Source organism: Brachionichthys hirsutus, chromosome 18 (assembly GCF_040956055.1).
Source record: "Brachionichthys hirsutus isolate HB-005 chromosome 18, CSIRO-AGI_Bhir_v1, whole genome shotgun sequence".
In the NCBI taxonomy this organism is placed as follows: domain Eukaryota; kingdom Metazoa; phylum Chordata; class Actinopteri; order Lophiiformes; family Brachionichthyidae; genus Brachionichthys; species Brachionichthys hirsutus.
The window spans coordinates 9,642,444-9,668,325 of record NC_090914.1 but is presented as its reverse complement, the minus strand read 5'-3'; the positions used below and the strand labels follow the sequence as shown (position 1 = coordinate 9,668,325).

Below are 25,882 nucleotides of genomic sequence, written 5' to 3'. Positions count from 1 at the left end.
TTTCCTGTCCAAAGTCCATCAGCATTCCTCCTACTGGATTTAACCGTGTTGCAAAATCGGAACGCCGACTGCCGTCTAATTTGGAAATGTCGCTTCTGACAAGGATCCGGTTGCCGAGCAGACCGGAACACACAGTTTTCTTGCGCGTTGCTGTGCTATACACCGCCTGGTGTCTTTTGTAAACCCTTGGATGAGAATCTGAAACTCGTCTAAGCTCCTCCTCGGGGGGGAGATCTGGACGCCGCCTTGCAGCGGAGGAGACAGCGCTTCTGACCAAACATGCATGTGCTGAGCTGTGACGAATCCCCACACCTGACTTCTGCGGCTGTAATGCGTTATCGATTTCTAGCAAACTGCACCGACTATTGGGAAGAACGGCGTGTTCCCTGCATGCTCCGATGCACGTGTGCTGCTTTTATTGATCCATCAGTCACGTACAAGCAGATATTTGATGGGACCGCCGACCGCTAACCGATACGGTGACATTCAATGACCTTAGGCTTCAGCGTCGGCTACGTCGCCCCCTGCAGGTACATATCGGACGGTGTTAGAACGTCAGCAACGCCCCCCCCTGCATACAGATGTCGAGACTGCAGCTGCCCCCCCCAGTGATGCTCTGTTTATACATGCGTCATCATTTCAATGTTATGTCAGCGTTCCAAGCGTGCAGGTAGCAGCCATCGCTGCCATCTTTCCTTTCATCCTCTCCCTCTCCCGTTTCTTAATCCTACTTTCTTTGCTCTCCCTCACATTCACCTCCGCTAAACCCTCCATCTGAAAACCCTTCATGCTCTCATCCCCAACCATCCATCCTCCCCTCCATCCAACCCTCCATCCCCTCCTGTTCTGCCTTCCTCTCTCTCCTCCTATCATCGTCCCCTCCCTGTTTTCTTCCTCCGACTTGATCCTAATCCCACAGCTCCGTTTGTTTTTTTGATGTGGATTCAGCACAGATGAGACCTGAAGTTAGCGAGCTCGCAGCCTCGTCCCGCTTTGCGGGCGCCGCATTGTTTGAGTAACGGGGGACGAGAAGGATGCTAATTAATGTTTGCTTTCCTCCTCTCTGACTTTCTCTGAGTCTTAATCGCTCTCTCTTTCTCGCTCTTGGTTTCTCTCTCTCTGCCGTGTTCCCTTTGGGGACAGATAAAGGTGGCTTCATCTTGTTATCAGCCACGTTTGGATACCCCCCCCCCCCCCGCTGGCATCCTACAGCCGCTAAACACGCCCGCATTAAACATTAAAGCTAACACCAGGAAGATGCATTCAAATGTCTCGCGTGCAACATCCTCTCACCTTGGATCTGGATCGAGTCGCGGCTTTCCAAATTTATTTTGCCTGACAGTTTTGGAAAACCTTTTTTTTTAATGCATTTTTTATCAATCAAATATCTGTAGGCTCTTCCCCCCCCCCGCCCCAGAGATGGAAATCCCTGTGGAGAATGCCAATTATTTTTTCCAATAATATTTTAAGGAATGCAATGAAAATGTATTATTAAGCTTGTTTTTAAATTAAAAGTTGGCCGCAGCTAAAGCAAGTAGCTTTTGAAGTAATAGTGACCTGAATGATGCATTTCTTGGCTGCATGAGTCCAAACTTCTGGATGGGCGGGCGCTAAAAGAGCTATGATAAAAGGCAGGATTTTATTTTTTTAACATTGAGCATTACAGTCGTCTCTATTTAAAGCCAGACACTCTGCATCGTGTAGCCTACATTTCTCTCATCAAACTCCTCACAACTTCCTTCAAAAGGAAAAAAGTAAACTTGGTTTGTTTGTGAGAAGCTCGCTCATTGATTGCGTTAAGAGCGAGTTGATCCTGCAGAGAATCACATCTTTGTGCTTCACCGTTAAGTTAATGATGCAAAATTACTATTCTGTGTTTTATTCACCGTATATCTTCTTCCTCTGCAAAATAAGGCGGTTTACAGCGGCGCGGGCGAAAAACGAGCGATGTCATGATCCAGCAGAACGAGGTCGAGGCGTTCGCGACCTTTGACCTCCGGCTGGATCGCTCTGACTCGATGTATCTGGAAAATGGAAACGAGTCCCACGGAAGGAATCTGAAGGGAGATGTTTTTGCTCAACCGTTCTAGAACAATAACCCTGAATTATCCCGCTTCAGGTTTGCTTCCTAAAAAACTTGACTTAAGCCACTAATAGTCGGCGTGATGTCCCAGAAAAATCTGCCCCCCCCCCCTGAGAACGCACCTCACTGAACATCTGCGCTGCTCCACAGCTAATATTAAAATAAATCATGTGTTCTGGTGGGCTCCTTCATTCACTGCGAGTCATTAACTTTTTCTTTATACATGGCTGTTCCCAGCGGGACGTGATGCCCCGGCGCTGGCGAAGCTTTTTTTTCCATCCGAAAGTGTCATGAGTCAGAAACTCTCATCTGATTCAGACTGTTAAAGGAAAAGGTTTCGAGTTGCGTCTTAATCCTAAATTTTCACGTCGAAAGGAGCCTGTTGAGGCGGGTCAGCATCTGGTTCGGACTCCTCCCGGGTATGACGCTACTGGAAGGAGATCCTGGGCTGGATCCAGGATGTGCAAACAGATCATTTATAGCCTGGGATGCCTCAGGATTGCACAAGAGAAGCTGGAACATGTTGCCGGGGTGAGGGATGTCCGGCATGCCCTGCTTAGCCTTCTAAGTTCTGGTGAACAGACGCCCTTGAAAATCTGCCGTCCTCTTTGAGATGACTTGTTAGAATTAAAAACTCATTCAAATACCATAACTCTCCTTACTTTTCGCCACGTTATCATCGCCGTGCGTTTAAAATAATTAGAGATTCACACTGTTTTGCCGGCTGTTTGAACAGAGGGGAGATGTAATTTGGTTGGAGTGGAGGCATTAAAAGAATGGCTACCAGCAGGCAAGCTTTCCCGGGCCAAGTCTGGGTTGTGTGTGTGGGTGGCTGGGATTTAATGACATGAATGATTCACCCTGGAGGAGATTAAAACCCTCCCCTCTGAGAAATGAGTCTCCGATGTAGTTCAGAGTTTGAATCTGAAGGTTCTGTTTCCTCCCGCCGGAACTGTTGGGATTGATCAGGAGAGGCTTTCTCCACTGATTTATGTTTCACCGGTCTGCATCACTGGTACCGGTTCCCCGACCCCCATCAGCATGCAGCGACCTCCTTCTAAAGCCTTTATCTCCTTATAGTAGAGAGGTGATGGGGTTGTCACCACGAGCCCCCCCCCCCTGTCGGGGCTTTGAGCCCATGTTCTGAGGACGATACAGTGAAACCCTGAACCAGCAGGTCTGGGTTTGAGCCTCTTCTGGGCCGAACTGGGCCTGCATCAATCAGCTTTTTAAATAAAGCATCGCACAATCAAACAGCAAAACGTCTTAAATTATGCATGCAGAACAATTTAGCAAATTTACATGGTCGGTCAAAAACTTAAATATTTGTTTTTTTGTCACGACTGTCCCCAGCTAGCTGGCTAATTAGCCTCAAACTGAATGTTTGATTCAGGAGCACGGTCGCTGACTTTTACTTTGGCCTTCCCGACTCGCTGATGTTTTTTTTATTTCCACGAAGACACGAGTAGAAGTAATAGTTTGATGGGTTTGCAATCTGGTGCGCCGTTTGTCGGCACCCGGGCTCTTGAAGGTGACGTCGTTGCCCCTCATGCATATTTTTGCCTCTGCAAGTACAATTTTCTCTTCTGTATCTCTAAAGCAGGAAGGCACACGTCGTCCTCCAACCTAATTCAGTCGATTCAAAGTGTCCTTTAAAAAAAAGTGTTTATTAGCATCCGATCATTCCCAATTATTCTGCCGTGGTATTTGTTCTCGGCGGCTTCATTATCGAGTGGAGACCTTTTCTGTCTCCCAGATCGCCAGCAGAGATCCATCATCGTGACTGTTGAGGAGTAAAGTGGCTCCGACTCTAACCGCGCTACCAGCCGGCGTGTTTGTACACAAACGTCTGCCGGCATCAGTGGCGGCGGTGACAGCAGAGGTGATGGGTGATTGACAGCGGGACAGAGGGCGGAGCTCTGTGCAGCACAACAGAAACCATAGCTATGATTTTAGCTGTTTTCACCCGATCCCCAAAGAAGAACTTAATTTATTAAACCTGTCAGGCTGTGTTTTCTGTAGTTATAAGTTTATAACTGACATTGACACCGTAGCTAGCGGCTAGCGGAGTGACGTCATCGATAGAGGTTGATTGATCGTCAGAGGTTGAGGGGATATATTTTGGAGCAGGACAAAGCGGACATCGACACTTTACCTTTATGAGAGACAGTTAAACTGCATATCGGAGTCAACGCAATAAATACACACAATATAAATCAGGAGCCGGACGCTCAAATCAAAGTAATTCATGAATTCATCAGGAACATACGTCGGTGTAGATGGAGGTGTTTGCTTTGCCGCGCTCCTGCGAAGGAGAAATTGCTTGTCACGGAGCTCCGTTGGGTTTGAAGGATGCAAAGCACAGCTTGCCGCAGCCCCTTCCAACTTCCTTCCTTTACCAACTTTCTCAATGTTTGCATGGAAATCCGCCATCTTTCTTGTTTGTGCACGCTTTCTTTCAGCCACACGCTAACGCTCGGATTAGTGTTTGCCCTTCGCTCGCGCCTCGCTGCGATGACTGACAGCGAGCACTTTCTTTCTCCCCCGAGACACCTGAGGCGTGTCTGTCCTAAGGGGCCTCCCTGGGCATGCAGCAGGGGCTGCTACCAGTCGTGTTTAAGAAGCCCCTCACCACCGGCTTTCTGCTCCTCTGTCTCTTTCTCTCTCCATCTTTATCTGAACTCTAACAGCCGCATCACCTCCCGTCGGTTTACCTCCCTTCCCTACTTTTTCTTTTTTGCCTCTACCAATTTTACTCCATTTTCATCCTGTCTTTCTTATTCTTTCCACACTTCGTCGCCGCCTCTTCATCTCCCTTCCCTATCTGCCTCCTCCTTCATGCTTTTCTTCTCTCTTCACTCCCCCCTCCCCTCTTCTTTTATCTTTCTCTCCTGTCCCTTATATACTTCAACCATCTCTTTTGTGTATCTGACCTCATTGTCAGGTCATCGGCAAAGTGAGATGGAAGAAAAAAGACAGAGCAGATAGAGAGACTGCAGGTAGCGGTTTCCCACTGGAAGGTCCGCGTGGAGCCGAAATCCGCCCTGCGTCAGATTAATAAATGATTCCGATCAGGTGATTTGTTTCAGAGCCTTTACTTTTTTTGCTGCTCCCCCTCTTCCTCACCTGTAATGATCAGTCAGGGAGAGCAAAGGGAATGTGAGCTGAGCCATAAAGTGCTGCAAGGCAGTCCCGAGAGGGAGTCAGTCTCGTGTCCACTCCCTCGCTTTCACCGTGTCTCTTAAGGGCGGTGGTGCACTTTTCTGTGGAATTGAGCCTTAGCTTGTTCACGAGTGAATTTAAACGCTTGCAAAAAAAAGGAGGCGTCATCTTAGGAGCCTCAGACACACGACGACTTACACAAAAGTCAGATGCTTTTTAGTATCTTCCTGCAGGTTGGGTTGTGCATAATGCATGATTCTGGTCGTGGGTGGAAACGGAGAGAACCCAGGAGAACATGGACACTCTATAAAGAACTGTCCTGGAGAGAACCCAGGACCTTCTTGGTCTCTTCAATTGGACTTCCTATTTTGAAAAACATTTTCTCAACAAGTGCTGCTAATTAGTTCTAATGGGTCTCATGTTTTAAGAGGTGAAGCGATGCCGCCAAGGGCAAATTTAATTATCTGTTTCTAATTAACATCCACAAATTGGCATCGGGAGCAATGAATAGAGCTCCCTGTAAAGTCCGGCCCGGCAGCCTGTCCACGCTGGCCTTCTTTCATGGCTGCAAACGTTGCCGCAAAGAACAAGCCAAATTTCACTGAGCCTTTTCTCCTCCTTTGCCAAACACAAAGCAGAGTTTAGTCTCTCTTCACGGGCCCTTTTGTGTCAGGAGTGAGCAAGCAAACAATGCAAAGCTTATATGGGAATTTGTATTCCGCGACATGCTGAACCCTGCGTCTATGTCAGCCGGCTTCGGCTTTTTGTTCGCGCCACCCAGACTCCTGCAGTGTTCTTTGTTTTGGTCACGACGAGTGCAGGAAAGGACCTTTGCCCGGCTGCTTACTCTTCTGTGGTTTGGTAGACAGACTTATCAGCCGTAGCGAAAATGAAATGGAGCAGGTGGAATTTCCCACCTCGGAGTAAAAGCCAACAGCGGCAGTCGGGCTGCAGGATTAGTATTCAGGTGGCTTAAGGTCTGCTGGTGTTTGCCCCGGGGCTGCTCTCTTGCTGTCAGGTTAGCCAAAGACACGCCAAAGCTCACCTGTCTGTCCTCGGGAATACTCTGCCGCCGAAGTGGACACGGCGTCCATAGTTAGCCTGTTGTTGGTGAAACGGGTTTATTGACACTCGCATTAGATCTCACAAGACAACTGTAGATCTTCACTTGGAACGTGGAGGTGCGATTGCTGCAGGCGGGTCTACCTGGGGATGTTCATTCATTTCTATTCACTGTGAGAGTGGTGGGTGGTGGGAGGCCAAATTCCCTCTGGGAAGATGAAATGAAATGAAATAATTCCAAATTTAATCTCTCCTTCTATCGCCATTACCTTTTCCGTCTGTCCCTTTTGTCTTTCCTCCTGCTTTCCCTCCCACCTTCTATCTCTCTTGTCCCTCCCACCCCGCTGAGCGGCGAGGCCTTTGATTCGGCCCTGATACCCATTGGCGCTGGTTGTTCGTCAGCGCCATGCCGCTCTTTAAGCTGCAGGCAGGAAGCCGGATCGATAAGATGCTCAAGCAGACGGATCGCTTAAGAGTCCCCTTCAGCTTTGGAGGGGATTTAAAGATTTCTTTTTTTTTTTTAATGGGTTACAATTGAAAGAGTCACGAAGGGTGGGAAGATCTGATGCAGCGCAACCGGTATTAAAATAGGCAAAGACATTTTGATTATAAAGGTGGTAGAACTTCTGGAAAATTTGTGCTTAAACATGAGCAACTTTTGCAGGCAGCTCATGCTGTTCTATTATAGAAAGACCAGTATGGTGACTGAGCATCAAACTGGCACTGTATTGTATTTTATGCTCGCTACACAAGAAGGCACAAATAATTTTCAATTTGCCGTCGATGTTCGGCAGAGATGAGTTTCCTCCCGACTAACGGCTTGCAACACGATGCGAGTGTTAAGGGGCCCGGTTTATTGCGTTGACTAGCGTAACGGCAAACTCTGTTGACGGTATAATCAAAAACGTTGTATTCTCACCACGGCAGGTGAGAAATGCAATTTGCATAACGCAAAAAGGAAATTAGACGGCGAGTAATCCATTATGCTTGTTGCTGTGGCGGCTTCTTGTTTGCAGCGAACCAATCAGACTGCCGCGTGTCCTCATTTAGCCTCGGGTGCCGTCGCAGGCGGACAGAGTTTAGGCCACTTGAGATCCGATCCGATTGGGTTATAACTCCAGCTCTGAGCCGACTCCTGGCGTAGGAACAGGCGTCACATCAAAAGTTGGATTCAGTTTCCAGAATGCCATCATGCTACGTTGGCATAGCATCGTGAATCCATTGTTGGCTTTGTCGATCAACCGTTTTCTGCCCGTCTTTAGGGAGCAGGACATCTTGCATATAACTTTACTGCATGGCATGAGATGGAAAAATTAACAGTGGAATACATTTATTTATCACAATTAATTTCAGGCCTTTTTTATTAATACGGGCTTTTTACAATTCTGTAACTGGTATTGGATTTTTTTGGCAATCCTTTTGAGTTTCCCAGATGAGATGGAGATTTTTGGGGAAAATCTTTGTTGATTTTGGAATCACAGAGGTTTTCGGCATCTGGATGTCATGCTCCTGATGCTCTGCAGACAGATTCCAAAGATGACGTGAGCTGAAATAAAGACTGTCTGGGCCACAGGAGCGGTGACAGAGAATCAGCAAAGACCCGACAGTCTGGGGATGAAGCTCAGATTGTCTCTGATGCGTTGCACAAACACACACAACAAAAACAAAAAAACCTTTATTATTTGTTGTTTTCCTCGCCTTCATCATTGCAAGTGTGAAAGCATCCAGAGGAAGTGTGTGGAGACGGACCATGCATGCACAAACATCATAAACCAGCGTCTGGAGAAAAACAAAACCAAAACCCTGCAGTGCCAAAAAAAAAAAAATGTCTCCAGTCGAAGGAACAGGAGGAGGAAAAAAGAAATCAGGATGACAAAGATGATTCCTCAGTGATAGAACTCGGAGGAGAATCAACCCGGAAGAAAAAGGAGTCATGAGATGCCTTAAAATCAGTTAAAGCGTGTTAGCGAGCGGAGGCGTGCGCTAGCACAGAATATGTGTGAGCCAGAAACGAGGCGTGTGTTCCCACTCTCCCAAACCTCTTGGAAATCTCTTGGCAGCTATTTCTGCTGTCTCACACAGTTTTCCCACTTGCATCTCCCGTTTCGGACGGCATCGATTTACCTCACTTGTTTCGTTTTAAAAGTGTGACGGTGGCTCGACTCCCCGCTGTTTGGTTGAGTTAGACGAAGGTCACATGGTACGTCTTTGTCTAGTTGGAGGGGCTGGATTTGATGGATTCATATCCGCTAAATGGAAATCGCTAATCTTGAACCAGGAATCTTTTGTGCGTCTTTAAGGAGTTCTCCGTGATTGGATGATTCTCATGGGATAACTTGTAGGAGGAGCTTATATAATAAAGATGACATGAACTCCAGCGATGGCTCAAATCTTTGAAGTTTGCTCACAGCAACTCGGGAGGCTGAAATGTGAAGTTTGGAAGCTTCGTCCCTGTCTCTCATTAAAGTGAATCCAAATCTGGCAAGAGTCCGACCAGAACACTCTGAATATACATGAGCGCCGCTAATTGATTAATTTATGCATGGCTGGGAACTGATGCGTGTCACGGACTCGTTCTTTGTCATTTCTCTCATTCTTTTTGCTTTCTTGACTCGTGCCTTTCTTTGTCCGTAGCTGCTTCCTGTCCCTCCTCCTGGTGGCCGCCGTCGTCTGGAAGATCAAACAAAGCTGCTGGGCGTCGCGGCGACGAGAAGTAAGTCATGATGATGATGATGCCTCTTGATGACACGTTTGCCCTCACCCCAAACAATATTACAAATCACCAAATGGCCCAGGTTAGATCCGTGGAGGAACTTCATTTCTCCTTTCGTTTTTAGCAATAATTACCTTGTCCTACTCCTGCAGAAACATGCACACGGTTCCACACAGCAGGCCTGCCTTTGTGCTGCGCTAACACAACGTGACACGTAATTTCGGGCAAACAGAAAGCCAATCATGTTCTCCACGCGGTCGGCTCGCCGTCTGATTCTCTGACACCGGGACCGTGCTGTTCTTTTCAGCCCTGTCCCTCCGGGCGCCGTTCAGACGTTCATCCACGATTCCTTTGTGTTAGTTGGTGCCTTGATAGTCACCTGGTTCATTATAGTCATATTGGCGTTAATAAATTCCATCACCGATCAGGAATAAGTTTTATTGGTTACAGGTTCTTCTCTCCGTTGCACCTGCTGACACCGGTGAGGGTTCTCGGAACATCCCACCTGTTGGGCTGTTCCAAGTCTTCCAGTGTGTGTTCTTCCCTCGTGCCTTTGATCCGCGGCTTCTCTTTGAAGGGACCGGAGCTGGCAGATGGCGACAGACAGAACCAACCACCGCAGACTCGCCGCCACAGAAGGCTCCGGCCTTATTGTCAGAACGAGTCCCGCCGCAACTCGAGCGAACCGCCGTCGACGGCGGTTAATTATTCCTGCTGGAACGTTTGCGTGCAGGAGATCACGCGGTCCGAAATAAGTCGTTGTAGCGCGGCGTCTGTTTTCACTTAAAGCGAAGTTAATCTTTCAAGAGAGCCCAGCTCACCGGAGGAGGAGTGGAACACTCTTTCATCAGGACCCAACAATTAAAGCGACGCAGACGGGTTCCGGGCGCAGCTCTAGGAGGCCGATAACGGACACAGATGATAAAAGTTTTTTTAATCGCGATGAGGCAGCTAGTTAATTAGAACAGAGATCCAACTGAAGCCTTTGGGGGGGGGGGGGATATATCATGATGCAAAATACTGTAATAACGCCACTGCTTTTCCACACTTTTTTTTGTCTCATTTTACTCTCTTCCAGCACCGACTAAGATTTTGAAACCAGATTGCTTTCATTTTTACCACCTAGACACGCAAGAATTGATTCATAAAGAGGCTCATAAGTCTTTTAATGGCTCTGTGATTCACAATATTGTTCTAATAACTTGATACTCATGAATAATTTCGATATGAATCCTCTTTTCTTTGTCCCGTCACTTCCCCTTGATTCCTTGTTGCACCTACCCAAAAATATCCCCGTGACGACAACGTATTTATCCAACATCCATCGTCGCTGCACGGAACATAAATTTCCCGTAACTTGGCGTATATTAGACGCATACGGCACCCTGAGGTATTGACAGAATTACAAAAACGCTCCCATGGCGTCCCGACATGATTGACTGTGCTGTAGATTCTTCACACCGCGCCAGAGGCGTTGCCGCCAAGAGGAGGGAGACAGAGGAAGTGGCATAAATGACACCAGATACCCCCTCACATATTTATTATCCCATTAAGCTGCCCCCTCCTTGCCCTCGCTCACCATCCCTCGGCCATAAATATTCATGTCAGCCCGGGCCCCCGTTAGAAATCCCTGCTATCATGTCATAAAATGAGTGGAAAGCTGCTCAACGGCCCGCGATGTGTAAACTTCTTTTCTTCCCCATCGAATTTTATGCCGATCCGGATTGTGGGATTTTAATGACGTGATGAGCAGAGCTGCAGCTCGCCCAAAAAGGGCTCTCTCTCTGAACACACAGTATTTCACTGCCGGGAATGAACCGTCTCCCTTTGATGACCCTGTCGGAGTACAGTCAGCCCGTAGAGCTGCTGGGAAGCCATTCCTGGACGCAACATTATTTACCCGGAAGTTCAGCCGCCTTCTCTGTGTTTTTATATATTTAACACACAGCAGTAATGTTTGAGCCTTCCACGGTTACGCTTAAAGTCGTGTTCTTATGCAGCGATCGCTGAAGCCGGAGTATAGTCTCAGCTGATGAAGAGAACTCTGAATGAATAGAAAATGAGATGTAAGATTTAACAACTTTTTGGAATTCTGCCCATCACTGGGAACACGATGCCGGAATTGTGCCGGCATCGAGGAGACGCATGTCCATAAATAAGACCTCCTTAATCAGTCATTCTCAGAGCACACGCAAATTATTCTCATAAACACAACCACACGCTCCCAATTAAATATTCGCCGACTTTGCTTACACTCCTGCTGACAGAGCCCCCCCCCCCATCCCTCGCCGTGTTTACACAGGCTCCCATGCAACGAATTCCACAGCAGATGGCTCCGTGTAAAAGCGCAGTAGAGTGGGAGAGATTGGTATTCCATGAATAAGCAGCATCCTGGAATACAATGAAGATATCACCGAGCACGTAGAGCCCCGCATCAAATTAGTATCCGAGATCATCCATAATGCGTCCTCTGGCGTGCCTCTTCCCACCCTGGATGCTCCCGTCCCAGAAGCAGATGGCTGGATGTGAATGCGGTTCACACATAAGCAGGAAAGACTGGATTAAAAAGCTGTGCTTTACCCTGCTTTACTTTGCGAGCCGCCGCCTGCTTACGTAGCACTTTGCTGCGATGCTCTGTAAGATTGGGAATGTCGGGAATGCTCTCCAGTCAATTTGTTTTTGATAAAGCTTTGAGAAAACGGTCCATATCTACATCTATGCAATTTAGGTAACGTTAAATAACGTTGGCGTCATCCCCGAACAGGGTGGAGCTTGATCCGGCTGAAGCTTTATCTATCTGCGGCTCCGTTTACAGCCTGGGGGACATCCGGAGGTTTTTAACAAAGCTCTGTTTTCATCGTCAGCCCAGAGAGAGAGGGAGAAAAGAGGACCGGAGCTTTAAAACCAAGACTTCTGAGAAATGCGTTCACGTATTCCTGTGGCATCGCTGAAGGGATTTCTGTCTTCAGCAGAGAGGAACAAATACCAGATGTGCGCAGGCAGACATATCTGCTGCCACTTTAATCTCATTGGTCCGCTCAATAATTCAGCTTAAGATGCTTCTGTTTATAAGTGGCGTCAGAATCTGTCTGGCCTCGGAAGTTAAAAGGTGCATGTCCCAGCGCAGGCGAGCGTCAGCCCCTTTGGCTTGTCTCAAGGTTCGTGACAGAACTCTAAAAGATCTCTGTCTATTCAGTAAACATGAAATTCCCAAAAGAAACCTCGCCCTGTTATTTTGAAAGCTCTGTTCCCACGGCATTGAAAGTGGATTCAGCCGTGGCCGGATCCGGCGAGGGGAATTGTGACCTTGAAGGCAGCTGCATCATCAGACGGAATAAAGAAGCGCTCCAGACACCCTCATCGCCTCAGCAACAGCTTCAGAACCGCCACTTATTGGCTCATTCATGTTTTCTTGCTCTACGGGGTGAACACACAGCTCGCCAGGAACGATTTACCCCCCCCCCCCTCTTAAAGCATTGATAAATATGCAGGTGATGAAGTGACTTTCATTTAAAAGCTTATTCTACGGTTCTTTTAGCTTCTCTCTCCAAGCCTGGAATCAAAGGCTGTATCCCTCCGTTCCTGTTCTGGCAAAAAGTAAAACAAACTATCTCCGCTTAGTTGAGATAAAATCCATCAGTCCGCCGGACTCTCTTAGATGGGTTTGTCGTTTGTTTCAGCTGTCGGGAACGCCGGGACGCCGCCGCCCATTCAGAGAGGTGAGAGCGCTCGCTTTATCTCAGCCGCTGCAGAACTTCTGTTAAACGGGAGCAAACGGCCTCCCTCCCCGCCGAGGCGGGAGATGGATCGGTCAAGGTCACCCCGGCCGGTGGTTTCTGCTCGGCCCCGCCCACCTTCAATGACATGGCTGGTTTTCGTTCTGTCGGGTCTTACGCTGCCAGAGCCCCCCCCAGCTGAACTGGGTCAAAACTCCAGCCATAAACCGCACTAATACGTTGACTTGAAAACGAATGCAGCAACACCCCCAGACAGTCTCATCCTATTTAAAGGCATCGTCCCTGTAATGCTTTATAAGAAAGTGTATTATCTCAGGGTTTGGCTTTATTACATTTCCGCCCTTTTAGAATGGGATTTTGTTTTTATTAAATCCTGAGCTTCGTTTGCTCATAACTTTAAAAGCTACACTGATTGCCTGAAATGCTGAACAGTAAAACACCTCCTTGAAACGGTGCTAATGAAGTCTTGACAGTGTGAGCTGTAAATTCTACACTTTGGACAACGGTTTTAATGAAAACGTCTGAGTCAGCTTTTCAGTGATGCAAAACAAAATTAGTTCGGAGCAATTCGTTGTTGTGAGTTAGTGACACGGCCGTTTCTACGGGTTACGAGGGATGTGAAAATATGTTTCAGGCCCGGGACACAAGCTGTATTATTTAAAGCGCTCTGGAGCGATTCTTAAAGATTCTATGAGCTGGCCTCCATCTCTGTTCCCCCCCCCGAGGTTGCTGCACCACCGCTCAGAACAAATGGTGTTCTGAGGTGATCAATCCCGAAGTGAGAGGGAGGGAAGAGGAGCAGCAGGAAGCCCTGAAGGTCACTCAGACATGAAGCTAAGGATCTCGGACGTGCATCGTGTTGGGAGAGACCTTTGTTAATGGTTTCCTCCATGCGGCCCATCCCATATTAGTATGTATGTGTGGAGGAAGGCTGATGCCTGTGGGATGTGTTTGCGCAGACTGTTTTGTGGCCGTTCGCTCTGTTTGCAAACAAGCGCAGCTTTTGGATGCACGTGAACGAACGGGGTCTGGGAACGCGGACGGATCGGTGGGGGTTCCTGCCGCGTTGCTCGTTCATTTGCTTTTTCTGTGTGCGAACACAGAGTTCCCGAGACGCTTCTGAACCCGGTTAATCCCAGTTCCACAGAGTTGATGGAATAATTAGACTCCGAGTCAGCGCTAGTGTCTTAATGCTCGCAATGTGCAGGATGAATTACGCTGACCCCCACCTGGCTTGGAGGCCTCCAACCCCTCGCACCACCCCCCATCCAACACGATGCCGCCTCAGGGCTTATCATGAGCTCAGAACCGCTGTCAAATGCGAGCTCCTGTACTTGTCGATTCTGTTTCATCTCGACTCCGGCTGTCTTCTTTTTTGTGTGTTTAAATATATATATATATGTTATTCACTTTTTCACGGCCGTTTTATCTCCCCCCCACCTTTTGCTGTAACATCTAAACTACTTCGACTTCTTCTGTTGCTCTAAAAACGCTGATATTCTCAGTCTAAGATCTCTGACTCATGGGCAACGAGTAGCATGGATCCATTTCAAGATCATGCCTCCAAGACTGTTTAACCAATAGGATCACTTTGCTGTGTCGATTGGCTAAAAGCAGCTGCCTACCGGTAATTGAAGGGCTTCCACCCTTTTTAACCTTCACTTTGTGTTTCTACTTGATCACATCACAGACTCCTGTGAAGTTTCTTGACGTGTGATAGTTTGATTTCTCATTCCTCCTTTCACCCCCCCGACCTCCTTTTTGATGGGGTATTGATTATAGAAGAAGAGGCTCAGTTTTTAAGAGCATACAGTATGTGCAGGATGAAGATGAATGTGTTCAGATCGACGGGGGGAGCGGAGAGATGCACGGACAGAGGAGACTGGCGAAGAGGGAGGGGAGGGGGGAGTCGAGGAGTGATGGAGAAAGAAAAGAGTGAGAGGGAGAAAGAGGATCAAAGCCTTCTCCGTTGTCAGTATTCACAGTGTGTCCTCAACATCCACCTCCGAGATGGAAAGATGAAGCGATTTAGAAGCAGCAAGCAGCTAACATTGCTTCACAGACAGACACCCCCCCCCTCCCCCTCCCCTACTCACTCCAGAGTTTTCCTTCAGTGATGCTGAAAGATGATTGAAAGCTCTCCCAACGACAGCATTTCCTAACAGACGCATCAATAAATAAGCGTCTTGATGTAGAGAATGTACTGTGTGTGTCTGTGTGTGTGTGTCCATCCATCCTCAGGCGTGTGTGTGTTTGTATTCTCCACGCCCAGGCAGTCTGGCTCTGCATCCCCTCTCCCGGAGGTGAACCCTTTGAATGCCTTTGTCTTTATTTCTGCTCCCGTTTCTTTCCCTCTGCTCTCCGAAGCTTTTTTTTTCCTTGCCATTAATCCCTCTCCAAAATCTTTCCAGATTTCTCTTTAGTCTAATTTCCATTCTCCCCCGTTTCTCTCCATCCACCTCGTTTAGTTTTTTCTTTTCTCCTCGCTCTGATGATGCACTCAATCTCTCTGACACACCGCCCCTCGCTGGAGGATGCTCTTTCCTACCCCCGAACCAGCCAGACTGCCCACCTAGATTTAATTTTATTTAAAACACAAGTGTTTAAATGGTTTCAGATTCTCCGTCGCTGGCGTTTCTCAGAAGCTGGGAAGATGGCAATTATAAGCTGAGAACAGACACTCTGGTCCCCCATTTTTGCGGAATTTTTTATTTAAACATGCTAATATTCAGGTACTGCAGTTGAAATTGTCAAACGAGACATGTAGCAGGAAAATATCTTCAACAAAGGTGGAAGTGAGAAAATCCAATTCTGGGGCTTGATGCCATTCAATTTCAAAATGTGGCCCACAACTCTTCCAAATGGAATGTTTTTATGTTTCAATTCTCATTAAAAAAGATTAATTCTTAATATTTTGTGATGAATATTACTGCCTCGCTCATAAATAGAAAACTTCCAGAGTGCGAAAGCTTCAATTTGACCCAAAGGTGCCGTGTCTGTAATATGAATTACATTTGCCATGGGTGTAAGATGAAATGCCCTAATATTCCAAAATGCGGTAAACATAATTCTCACATCCGATAAAATGTTCACGTTATATTCCCATAAATGCTGAAGCCCGGTTCTTCCCACGCAGGACATCTGAGACGGATTTGATGCACATGCAGGAAAATAATTACTTGACTTGCGCCATAAAAAGAGAATCTGGGACATTAAATGTCGATTTTTTTTTTCCTTCGGTAACTTTTCATGTTTAGCTGTCGACAGGCAGAGACGGTCGCTGGAACTATTTTTGAACACCCCACCAAGATCTGATAATGAGGTGTGGCATTTGAATGCTAACGTATCAATAACTGTCACTGACAGCCTCCAAGGAGGACAAAAAAATAATAACATAGCAGCTTCATCTGGAGATGAATCTCAAAGAAACATTGAATTTTTTTTTTCTCTCTCTTGGTATAGTTTTTTTTTAAAAATAAGCTTTATTAACAATAGACGGCAAATTCTTCTCTTTTCTATTATCTCCATCTTGCCTCCTTTTGCTCTTTCCTCCTTCCACACATCTTTCACATACGGGCATCAACCACTTCTTTTTCCCTTCGCCTCCCTTCCCCCTCGCCGTTTATCTCCTCGTAATCAGCTCCCACCTCCGGCCAAGGTCCATGTTATAAATCAGAGCAAAGTGAAAGTATGCCTCGCAGTGATGAAAAGGAGTTGGACTTAAAGGCCTCGGCCACACCTCCGCCGCATCCCAAACAGATGTTGTATTGACTGAAACGCTTTTCCGAGCAGCCGGTCATAAAATGCACTTCAATCAGGCTCCACAAAAACAAATCCAGACTGGTCCAACAAGCATCTCGCCACGTGACTCGTCTGGATTGCAGCGCTACGTTTATCCACTCGAGTAAAAGCTCGCCACACGTTCACCCTAACCCCCCCTTTCATTTCAGGTTGTATGCAAACCGGTCCTTCCAAGCCGACTGAAGTGCTTTGATGCTTCTGTTCAGCCACCAGAACAGGAAAGAGGTCTGTTACCAGCGGTCGCTGACTTTTGCGCTCCTCATCTTCTTCCTCCTTCTCCCCTAGCAACTGCTGAGAGAGATGCAGCAGATGGCCAGCCGGCCTTTCGCCACCATCAACGTTGCCTTGGAAACGGATGAAGAGCCACCCGACCTGATAGGAGGAAACGTCAAGGTGAGCCCCACCTTTTCTCTTTGAGCTGCCAGAACCCAGCGATCCACCGCTGGCCGTATATTATGATGTCATAGTTGTAGGGATTCCTCACACCTTTTTATTTTTTGGGGGAGTGATTTCTGTAGTTTAAATGAGCTGGGGTGGCTCATTTTAGCTCACCTTGGAAGAAGTGGAAGAATGGAAGAAGTCAAATGCGGGTCCACCTAATGAGAGACAGAGCGAAGGCCAGACGATGATGAGGATGTGGACTGCTGATTAGTAACCAGGCTCTCTACCGGGTTTGGTGGGTGGGCTCTACTAATGAGGAGGAGTTCAGTTAACCCTGGAGTTAAATACATGCCGATAAGAGGAAGGAATTGCGGATTTCCACTACCCCTAAAAAATAGAACGTTTCTCTCCCAACATTTCTTCCCTTCATTTGGAAAAGACATTCGTTCTAATAGGAGATGATTGATGAGAATGGCCGCCCGGCGTCCTCAACAGTGTTCACTGTCGTGTTGTCAGTGTTGAATGTTAAACTGTTTGATTCCAATCGAATGTTCTTTTCTTTTTGCCATCTTTCTCCCTCTTTCCCTGCCTGGCGTCCTCACACTTCCCGGCGTATCCCTGATCCTCCTGGCTACCTGGGATTTTTCTCCCAGGCTTCTCTGCCTGTCCTGTTTGTGTGTGTTTTTGTGCGGTGCATGTTTTTTGGGATATGTGTGTTTCCGTCTAGAAATATCCGATCCAGCTCGGTGTGGAAATTGGACCCTCTTCCTCCTCCTCTTTTCTTCCATTCCTCCCGGCCTCAGCTCCCCCTTCTCCATCAGTGGAGGAGCAGCCGAGGAGCAGAGATTCAATTTAGATCTTCTTCCTCAGCTTTCTCCGCTTTCGGCCGCTCAGACAACGAGCGCACACTATCCTATCTCCTCCCGACTCAGATTGAGCATCTCGTAGTGGCTCCTTCCCCTTGTTTCCGTGCTGTTTTATCCGGATGCTACAGTAGTGTATTAAGACCCTGATCAGAGTATATGGGGGGTCGGACGCAGCACAGTACGCTGAAGATCATTGAAGTTGTTTATCGCCTCAGTGTGAAGCCCAAACTTGCTCCACAGATGAGATATATTCCCTCTACCGCTGCCAAATGGCGCTTGTGGCCCCGACACCAGGGGAAGATGATTACCTTCGTGACGCCTCCTGCGCCGCTCTTATTTATAGACATTGTGGGATCCGGGGGGGAAAAAAATCGGGACATGCAAAGAAACCATTCCGGTTTATCTAACGTTCCTCCGTAATCCCAATGTAAAACTTTAAATTGCACAATTTCCAGTTTTAAAGGGGGAAAAAAAGGTCAAGACGCCAAAGGAAAGCTGGTTTCTTTTCATTACTCACGGATAAATCCATGTCTCATTAAGACACGTATGTAGAAGAGGATATTATGATTAGAAGAACTCCCTTATTCAAATTTTAATTGATGAAATGTCTGAAATTCTCTTTATATCTAAGGAGCAAGTTGCCTGTGAAGTTTTTTTTTTTTACGTTTATCGCACTTTCAGAGCAGAAGTGATGATGACAGAAGTTTTTTTTGCTGTTCTAATGATGGAGCCTTTTCGGAAATGTTCGCATTGTGTGCACGAGAGCTTAAAAAGCTGCCTCTAGCCACCGGTGTCTGTATTTCACAGATGATTTTCACTTGAACCGACAGTACAAACAGAAGAGGTGAGACTGTGCCAGGAGATATTTTTCTGTTTCTGCAGTTGTGAGTGAGGCGTCTCACTTTTCTCTCATTGCATGTCTAAATATTACACATTATTTCAACACATACCAAAGTAAGCTCCCCTTTTGTTCCATGAAGCGTTAGCGGCATCAGCTCTGCTAATGAGCAGCGCTCCGTCTGACAGCTGGCATCTTCTTTAATGTGTGAAACTTCACAGTATAGAGTTCAATTTAGTGTCCTGTGTGGAGGCTAACGCTAAAGTTCAACGGAAGCAGGAATGAATAAAAACCCTCCAAAGTGGGCTCAGTGGACGTGGCTAAAGTCGATATGAATTGAGCGGATGAAAACGGCGTGGCGAGAAGCTGTTGTGCACGCCCACATTGGCGGTGCGCTGTGTCTTTGTGTGTGTGGGCTAATTACTGGAGGTAATTGAACAAATCTTTCTCTGCCTGGCCGGTTTCGATAACTCTGCAGGTTGGGTAGGCGGGAGTGGGCTTCAACCCGGTAAGACAAAAGCATCTAGTGTGGGGTGAAGTTATTAACACTCATCCTCTGAAGAATGCCGCGGGAAAAATACTCTACCTCTGGGAAGCATCTTCACATGCATGAGTTTAAAAGAAAGGATAATTGAATTTTCCAATTAGTTTTTGTTTGTTTTTCCTGCATATTTTCTCCTCGGAACCAAATAAAGCGGACGTGTGTGTTTAAAGAAGATAAATTTCTAGCTTTTTTTGGAACGCCGGTTCAAACGCTTAAAATTGAGGTTGCACGCCGATTCTTTACGCCGATGAGCCCCGTCGATTAAGAAAGGGAGGAATGTTGGAACCAAAATGATCCCGCTGTCGCATCCAATGTCGGTCTGACAGCGATGTATGTGTTCCAGTTTGAATATGAGACGCCGGAGTTGAGAAGTGAGAAATGAACACGTAAACAAGAGGGAACTTAAGAGGTGCCTGCAGCTGCTGTGGTGGAAATTGGACTTGGCAGACGAGTCTTTTGACAACCTTAAGCTCTGAAATTAAAAGCTGCCAGTCTTCCTCTTTTATTTATTTATTTTACAGATGTGTTCAGGCGAGCAACACTCATTTTTCCAATTGTAAATACGGCGGATGAGAAATGCATTTTCGCCCGAGGCAAAAACAGACCTGTGGATTGGAGCGGACCGCGTCTGCTCTGATGGCTCCTGGCAAGGCCCAAAATAATTGTTTCATCTCTTTTCTTTTCTTTTTTGTTCCGAGGGATCGAGAGCGAAATTAGCCAAGTGTGATATTGCACCACCTAATGTCGTACTGCATTAGTGTTCAGTATTGCTGTTCTCGTAAGCTGCATATAAATATCTTCTCCCATTCCACCTTCTCCATGTTGAAAATGAAACTAGGAGGAACTCTGAGTGATTTTCTAGTTTAATTTGTGCTCGCTCAGACACCTCACAAGTTCTAGCAGTAAACAAAACCCCAATATTTTACATTTGCTCTTACCGCAAATATTTGTAATGGACTATTTTATTAGTATAAATTCATGTTATCTGACCACAACCTCAATTGTTTTGGTTTCCTGTGATAGGATCTATTAAATGTTTTTATTATAATGATAGCCTCAAGTGTGCCTTAAATATTCGCATCAATTGTGAAACACTAAGATGTAAAAAACTAAAGCGCTGCTTCCTGTTGAATGCAGCCTGACAGGATCCAGCCTCATTTCTTGATTTCCTCCCATGTTTTTGCTGCTGCTGATGGGTTGAAATTATATTTACTGCATATTTAAAGCTGTTTTCCTTTTTAAAATTTGGTTTATTTAATTTATTTTCCTCTATGCCAGAGGAAAAGGAAGAAGAAACACTTTAAAGGTGGCTCCAACTTGGGAGGAAGAGCAACGTAAACTCACATTTGCCTCATTAACGGTGTTTTTTTGCACCAAGGGATAATAATTGGCCTGAAGATTGAAGAATTTAAACCCCCAAACCATTTTTTTTTTAGGTTTTCCGATTGGAGCTGGAACAAAGCACAACAATGTTTTTCATATTCTCCCACATATGAACGGGGTTTTTGTCTAAAAATATTCTACTGCAAAGGAGGTTAAACTGAACAATATTTTGGCAAAAGCAGAAATAAAAAGTGCAAAATAATGCCTTGCCTCGCGGGAGATGATGCACCTGCACTCATTTAATTGGATGAAGCCAGCTCCGATTCATCCCATCCTTCAGGGGATTCCTCTACACGTCTGAAAAAGCACAATGTGATTATGTTTAATGCGTTGTCGACACAGTACCGCAAACGCAGAAATGCAATAACACTAAATATCAAATATGAAGGTCTGTGATGAATTCATTCATTTTTTAAGGCGGCCTCAGCTGGGACGGTCCCAGAAACACGTGTATCTGAGCCAGATCTGCACTAGCAAGGGAAAAGAAGTGGTGAAAACAGGCAAATGCACATCCACAGGGGCTTAAACAAATAGAGAACACACACACACACGCGCGTCTTTCTGCCGCCTCCCCGGCTACCTGTGCGACAGCCTGTGCTTCCTGCTGGTATGAAAGGTAAGCCTCCGAGAGATGGAGCAGAGAATAATTGTGTAAAATGGGTCAGAGCCTGAATATCATTACTCCCCATGTGTATGCTTAGTGAGTGTGTGTGTGTGAGGAGGTGTGTAAATGTGTGTGAAAAAGCAGCAGAAGTGTGCGAGTACACAACCTCCTCTCTCTGTGTGGAATTTGTTTCTGTGTGTGTGTTGCGCTCCAGCAGCTTTTCCTCTTGGGGCATTAAGCTCAACTCTCCAGGGTACAAATACGTGTGTGTGTGTGTGTGCGTGTGTGTGCGAGCGAGCAAATCAGGTGTATACCAAACATCACCCAGTTTCAGCTTAAGAATTCAGAATACAGAGCAGGAAAGATGGCGAGAGAGAGAGGTGGGGCTTTATCCGTCCGCCGGCGAGGCGGTGGCGTCCCCTGTTTCCCCCGGTCGAGGTAAACCCGGTGACGAGACCGAGAACTCATCCCAACGGTTGGATGAGCTGCAGGAGATGATGGCATTAGGGAATCAACGGCGACTTGGAGTGCGCCGCCCGTACCGTCGACACAAACCTCCCGCCAGCCGCCACTTGAGATCCAGCCGTGTCCGGTCCTCTGCACACAGGCGCCGTTGTTGTTACAACCTGTACAGGGTGCGAATCAAAACATGCATCCCGATGGGGGGGGGGGGGGGGGGGGTGCTGCGCTGCTGCTGCTGCTGACACAAACAGGAACATAAGCTGCGAAGCCGCCGTTATCCTTGCCTCCAGGACGCGGTGCGTTCAGCAGGGCGTGTCGGCTTCAGAGGTGTAATAATGATGCTTTTTAATCATGTCTTTTTCCTTTCATCTTTTTGTCCCCCAGTCCGTCCCGAAGCCCATTGCCCTCGAGCCATGCTTTGGCAACAAAGCCGCTGTTCTCTCCATTTTCGTGAGGTTACCCAGAGGCACCGGCGGCATCCCTCCGCCGGGACAGTCTGGTAAGACGTTGAATCCTCCTGCCGTTTTCTTTCCACATCTATCTTCATTTGAAGATTGTCCACTTCCTCCGTCTTCCGTAACCTCCCAACCCACGCTTGCTCTTTTGTTGTTGGAGTTAATCTTGGTTCGGTATTTTCCACCACGCCAGCGGGATGTGGAGGAAACTAAAACCACCTTCCACCCCTCATGATCTGAGATATTCTACCAGGTTCTACTTTCCAGATGCACGTCTGTCTCTGCTGTCTGACAAACATCTGTTAATGAGAATCAAAGAGTCTTGATTGTGGCTTGTAGAATCAGGTCGCCATTCATTAGTTGCTGCATATGGCGAGGCTTCATTTCCCTCTTCTGTTGCCGTGTGAAAGCAGCAGATCGGATCGCGCCTGGATGTTAAGCATGGACACAAATGCACCCATGATGTGTTCAGGGACGCCTTGGAGAGCCTATCACTCCCCGCGAACCAATGAAAAGTCCACACGGACTCTTGGCGGTTTGCGCCGTTGTTATGGGGACGCAGCGATTCGTATCAAGCATCAGTTAATCGCTTTGGACTGTTGAGAAAGACGAAGAAACAAGATCAGAATCGGAGCTATGAGGCCATCCTCGCCACGGATTTGCTCCTGGCTGTGTGTTTTATCTGCACGAATGGAGTTCATTGGAATTTCATGGCTCGGGGAGTGTTAATAAATGTTAATGAAGTGTGTTATAAGCTAATGATCCCCCCACGCTGCCAGCCTGTGACTCACCACCTGAGCATCCGGCTGCAAGGGAGACGTTGGCTGCGTCCCAGTTTAAAACTTCACACCAGTTCTTTGTGCTGGAGTTTATAGATGAAAACTTAACGCGTTGGCGGACATCAGCGACCTACGATGCCCTGCAAAAGAAGAAGAAATTGGAGGTGGTTCATGAATGAATGCATTAAAAAACACAATAATACCAAGATCGATGCTGTTTACAAAGGAAGAGAGAACAAAGTGTACAGACATTAAATTACTAAATGTTTGTTTTCATGGTTCAGGAATCTAAAAATAGAGATCAAATAAATGTAGACATGTTTGTTTAAATCAATGATGATGGGATGTGTGTGTTTGTGCAGGGCTAGCGGTAGCCAGCGCGTTGGTGGACGTTTCTCAGCAGATGTCTTTGGGCTACAAGGAGAAGTCTGGAGGCCTGAGGAATCGCAAACAGCAGCCCACCGCACAGCCATCCACTTGTATCTGACCACGCCCCCTCCGCCACCCCTCCCCTGATGCTGTCACACCATCCCCCTCCAACACCTCCGCTCTGGCAGGGAGAGGTGCATGCTGGGATGCTGAGCTGGAACATTTTGGTGCGTCTGTCTGTCTATGACCTCCCCTTACTCTCCTCCTCCACCTGAGTGACACTGACTGGAGTCGGGGGGGGGGGGGCAGGGGGGGAGGTGGCGAAGCGGGTGCCGACCCTCCAAATGAAAACATTTCCATTTGTCGACACGGCCTCTTTCGAGTCGGCCTCGGCTTGCTGCTAGAAGAGATCCTCGCCTCCTAGTTTTTGAAAAAGACTTTTCAACCCTCTATAATCTCATTTTGCTTAATTTATTGTTATTTGTATTGTTTGATTTTAAAGACGGGAACAAACCGGACGCGGTCAGACACACACACTTCGTTTAAAGTCCTCCGTCTCCTGCTGCCATGTTCGCGTCTCGGCACTGAGGCCTTGCTTCACCTGAGTCCAGCTTCAGAACAAGCTGACGGCGTTCGGTCTTCCTGTAACAAGGATCCGCTGCGGGAGTCTATCCGATCAACTGAAGCCCAATTTTAACCGGCTCTGTCTCGAGCCGCTTTCCTCTCGGTGGTCAGTCTTTGTCCTCGTCCGTCTCTCCCAGCCAGACGGCCGCCAGGCCAAAACAACTTTCCAGCCTCTCTGGCTTTTGTGTCCGAGAACAAAACGCCGCCTGGCGGTCCGGATCGTCAGCCAGGGCTGATTGAATCTTAGCTGTCACGCACAGCAGAACAGCCGCCGGCGAGGAACCCCTCCGGCTGTCCCTTTCGTCAGCGGCGCGCTTCCAGCTCACGTCAAACAGACTTCCTGTGGATCGCCTGATTGACCAGAGCGATTAGACCGACCTGCCGGGGCAACGGTCCAGCATCCTCTGTGATCAGTGCTAAGAAATCCATAGCCGCTAATTGTTGCTCTCCCATCAATCCCGAGACCCCCCCCCCCCCCCCAACACACACACACACCAGCAATTTGCACCTATTTGTTAATGAATCAACTGCATTTCATGGAAGACATTTGTTGTTGATTCTACAAAGAGACAAGAAAAACCCAGTAGATGCTTTTTCTTGCAATTACCTCCGGACTTTATTTCGCTCCCGTATCCTCCCGGACTTTCTCCATGTGTGCCGTTGTACTCGAGCTTTGTCTTTCCTGTAATATCTGCTCTGCCTCCAGTCCTTATCTGAAATCACGGCTCTATTGTTTTTTGTTGTTGTTGTTGTTTTTAGAATCACTACTTGCATTTGTCAGCTGGAGTAAAATGTTCAACCACAGACACAAAAAAGGAAAGAAAAAGGCTATTAATTTGAAACGTCTCAACGATTTCTGTTCCTGAGGATTTGCGGGCCTCGACGTGTCACGTCTGCGTTACCTTTTTGACTTTTCTCCTCCGAATAACCGAGCGTGCTTCAATTAGTCCGACCTTTTTAGAAGAGAAACGAATCACCTGCAGCTCCTCCACTACAGACGGAGGCATAAACAAATGTGAAAAAACAAAAAGCACCCTGCGCCTCTCTGAGGTCTGAACTTCCTCCGTCTCTGATGGAACAAATTTAATGACTCCCATTTAGTCCTGCAGAATGTGCCGCGTTAGTCTTTGGGCTCTTACATGTGTTTGGCATATTAAAGGCGCCAAAGGTGTCTGGTTGATGGCCGCTCCCTTCAGAAGTGGCTAAAGGTCAGAGCAGGAAAGGAACAAAGCTGACATTCTGTAATTACACACGGCTTCATGTAGTTGCAGAGGAAGTCTGGTTTTAATTTAGCCTTTCTAGAATCCTTTCACTCGCCGCCCGGCCTTCTGATGTTTGTTCCTTTGCTTCTGCGGTAGCACGTGGAGCAGCGGCCCGCTGTACGTGACAAACGCCGTCTTCTCCATCCCCATCTTCCTCTGAAACACAATTTCCTTTTTAGAGCTCCGGAGAAGTTGAGAAAATTCACACGACTTCGCATTTCCATGTGATCTTTAAACCCTGAAACCAAAACATCAGTTAACAGCACCTCTGGGATCAGACTGCTTGTATATTTGATCACTTCGCCACCGTGTTGGTTTGATTTGTGCTGCGGACTTTATTTTGAGGCTGAGGATCCCTTCATGCGTGAATCTGCTCTACCAATGATTCAATTGTACTGTAGTAATAGTTTCACAAAGAATGTTTGTCTTTATTAAGTGATTGTAAAATGAAAATAATTTGCGTCCACAAGTTTTGGTTGAACTTCTATCCTGATTAATTTGACGTTTCTTTCACAAACGGTTAAAATTTAGTGTCTAGTCTCTTTTCAAATTGCAATAACAAACAAACTCTCTTCTGTGTAAAGGCTTTGTGACTCCGAACTGTTGACGGCAGACTCACACTTCCTGTTTCGGGCTTCGGCATCTCAAAGCATCAAACATTGATCGGGAATATTTAGCAGAGGTCCGATCAGGCTTGAGATAACTCTTCCTCGTGTCCGATCCTCCCTGATTTTGACGATAACTTAGAATGTGAACA

At 47.0% G+C, this 25,882-nt stretch overlaps 1 protein-coding gene across 1 annotated transcript in view; it reads left to right on the top strand.

Moving 5' to 3' along the window:
- Positions 1-23,357, top strand: part of atrn (attractin) — a 47,666-nt gene extending 24,309 nt beyond the window's left edge. Inside the window, exons 26-29 of the mRNA XM_068751559.1 lie at positions 8,942-9,020; positions 16,844-16,951; positions 22,021-22,135; positions 23,233-23,357. Of these exons, the coding sequence (XP_068607660.1) occupies positions 8,942-9,020; positions 16,844-16,951; positions 22,021-22,135; positions 23,233-23,357 (427 nt within the window). The remainder of the gene's footprint in view (positions 1-8,941; positions 9,021-16,843; positions 16,952-22,020; positions 22,136-23,232) is intronic.
- The last annotated feature ends 2,525 nt before the right edge of the window (positions 23,358-25,882 follow it).